At 46.5% G+C, this 1,040-nt stretch overlaps 1 protein-coding gene across 1 annotated transcript in view; it reads right to left on the reverse strand.

Annotated features, from left to right (window-relative positions):
- Positions 1 to 544, reverse strand: part of LAMC2 (laminin subunit gamma 2) — a 47,572-nt gene extending 47,028 nt beyond the window's left edge. Inside the window, exon 1 of the mRNA XM_015813125.1 lies at positions 311 to 544. Coding sequence (XP_015668611.1) covers positions 311 to 392 — 82 coding nt within the window. The 5' untranslated portion in view covers positions 393 to 544. The remainder of the gene's footprint in view (positions 1 to 310) is intronic.
- Between the last annotated feature and the right edge of the window lie 496 nt (positions 545 to 1,040).

Here is a 1,040-nt window from a genome sequence, read left to right on the forward strand (position 1 = left end):
GATATGAGCTGGTTTAAGGAGAGGAAAGGGGTCAAGACCTAGAGAAGACAAGATGGGTGAAGAGCTAATCTTGTCTTCTATGTTATCCACTTGTTGAGAGCTGGCCATTAAAGAGCGCTGCTCCTACTTCCTGAGAAATCCCACCTGCTCACTCTGCATCTTCTTGTGCACCTCCAAAAGTGCTGCAACTTGGAGAATTGCCTAAGGGGAAACCTTCACATGGAAAACAGGAACAAGAGAAATGGAACTAAATGGAACCCCTTTCCAAAACTAGAGCAGGATGCTTTTAATTTAAGTTTTTGAGTCTCACCTTCTCTTCTTTGGGTGCCAAGAGTTGCAGGGAAAAGTGAAGCTGAAAGGCAACTCAGAGTTATCAGCCAAGGTAGAGACATTTCGAGCAACCCAGGACTAGCTTTGTCTCCAGAGGTGACTCAAATCCAACTTTCTTCCCAGCGGAGGTGTTGAATGGAGAGGTCTCTGTCTGGTGGCTTTTCAGCTGCAGCGTATTCCACTGTGCCTCCTTATCTTCTTTCAGGGAATTTTTATTGCCTCTCCTGCCTGAATCATTCTCAACAGGAAGAAAGGAGCTTGCCTCCACTCTGACTCACCTGGTGAATTAAAAAAAAGGTGGGGGGAGAGGAGGGAGCAGCCCATATACAGTGCAAAGAGGTACGGTACTTAACTATTTCTTCTTAGTTGTTCACAGGGGCGGTTCTCTACAAAGTACAGCAGCAACCGCCCCTGGCCACAAGCCAGGAGGGAGTGGGATGGCATGCAAGAAGGACGGGAAGTAGGATTTTAGCCTGGATCTTTCCCACTTCTGCCACTGACTTAAAGCAGAGGAGCTGCTTAGAATGGCTATGTGAAGGTCCACTTCACTCCCCAAAGAAGAGGAACACACCATTTTTCTACATTTTGCTTTCCAAATGTTGGAATGAACTGGGCATGTTCTCACTCACCCTCCGTCAATTAGAGTAATTTTGAAGAATTTCAGCCTGATGATTATAGGGAACGCTGCAGCAGTCTTCATGTTTGCCAGC

This window comes from Protobothrops mucrosquamatus, unplaced genomic scaffold (genome assembly GCF_001527695.2).
Source record: "Protobothrops mucrosquamatus isolate PMUCROS unplaced genomic scaffold, P.Mucros_1.0 scaffold140, whole genome shotgun sequence".
Lineage (NCBI taxonomy): Eukaryota > Metazoa > Chordata > Lepidosauria > Squamata > Viperidae > Protobothrops > Protobothrops mucrosquamatus.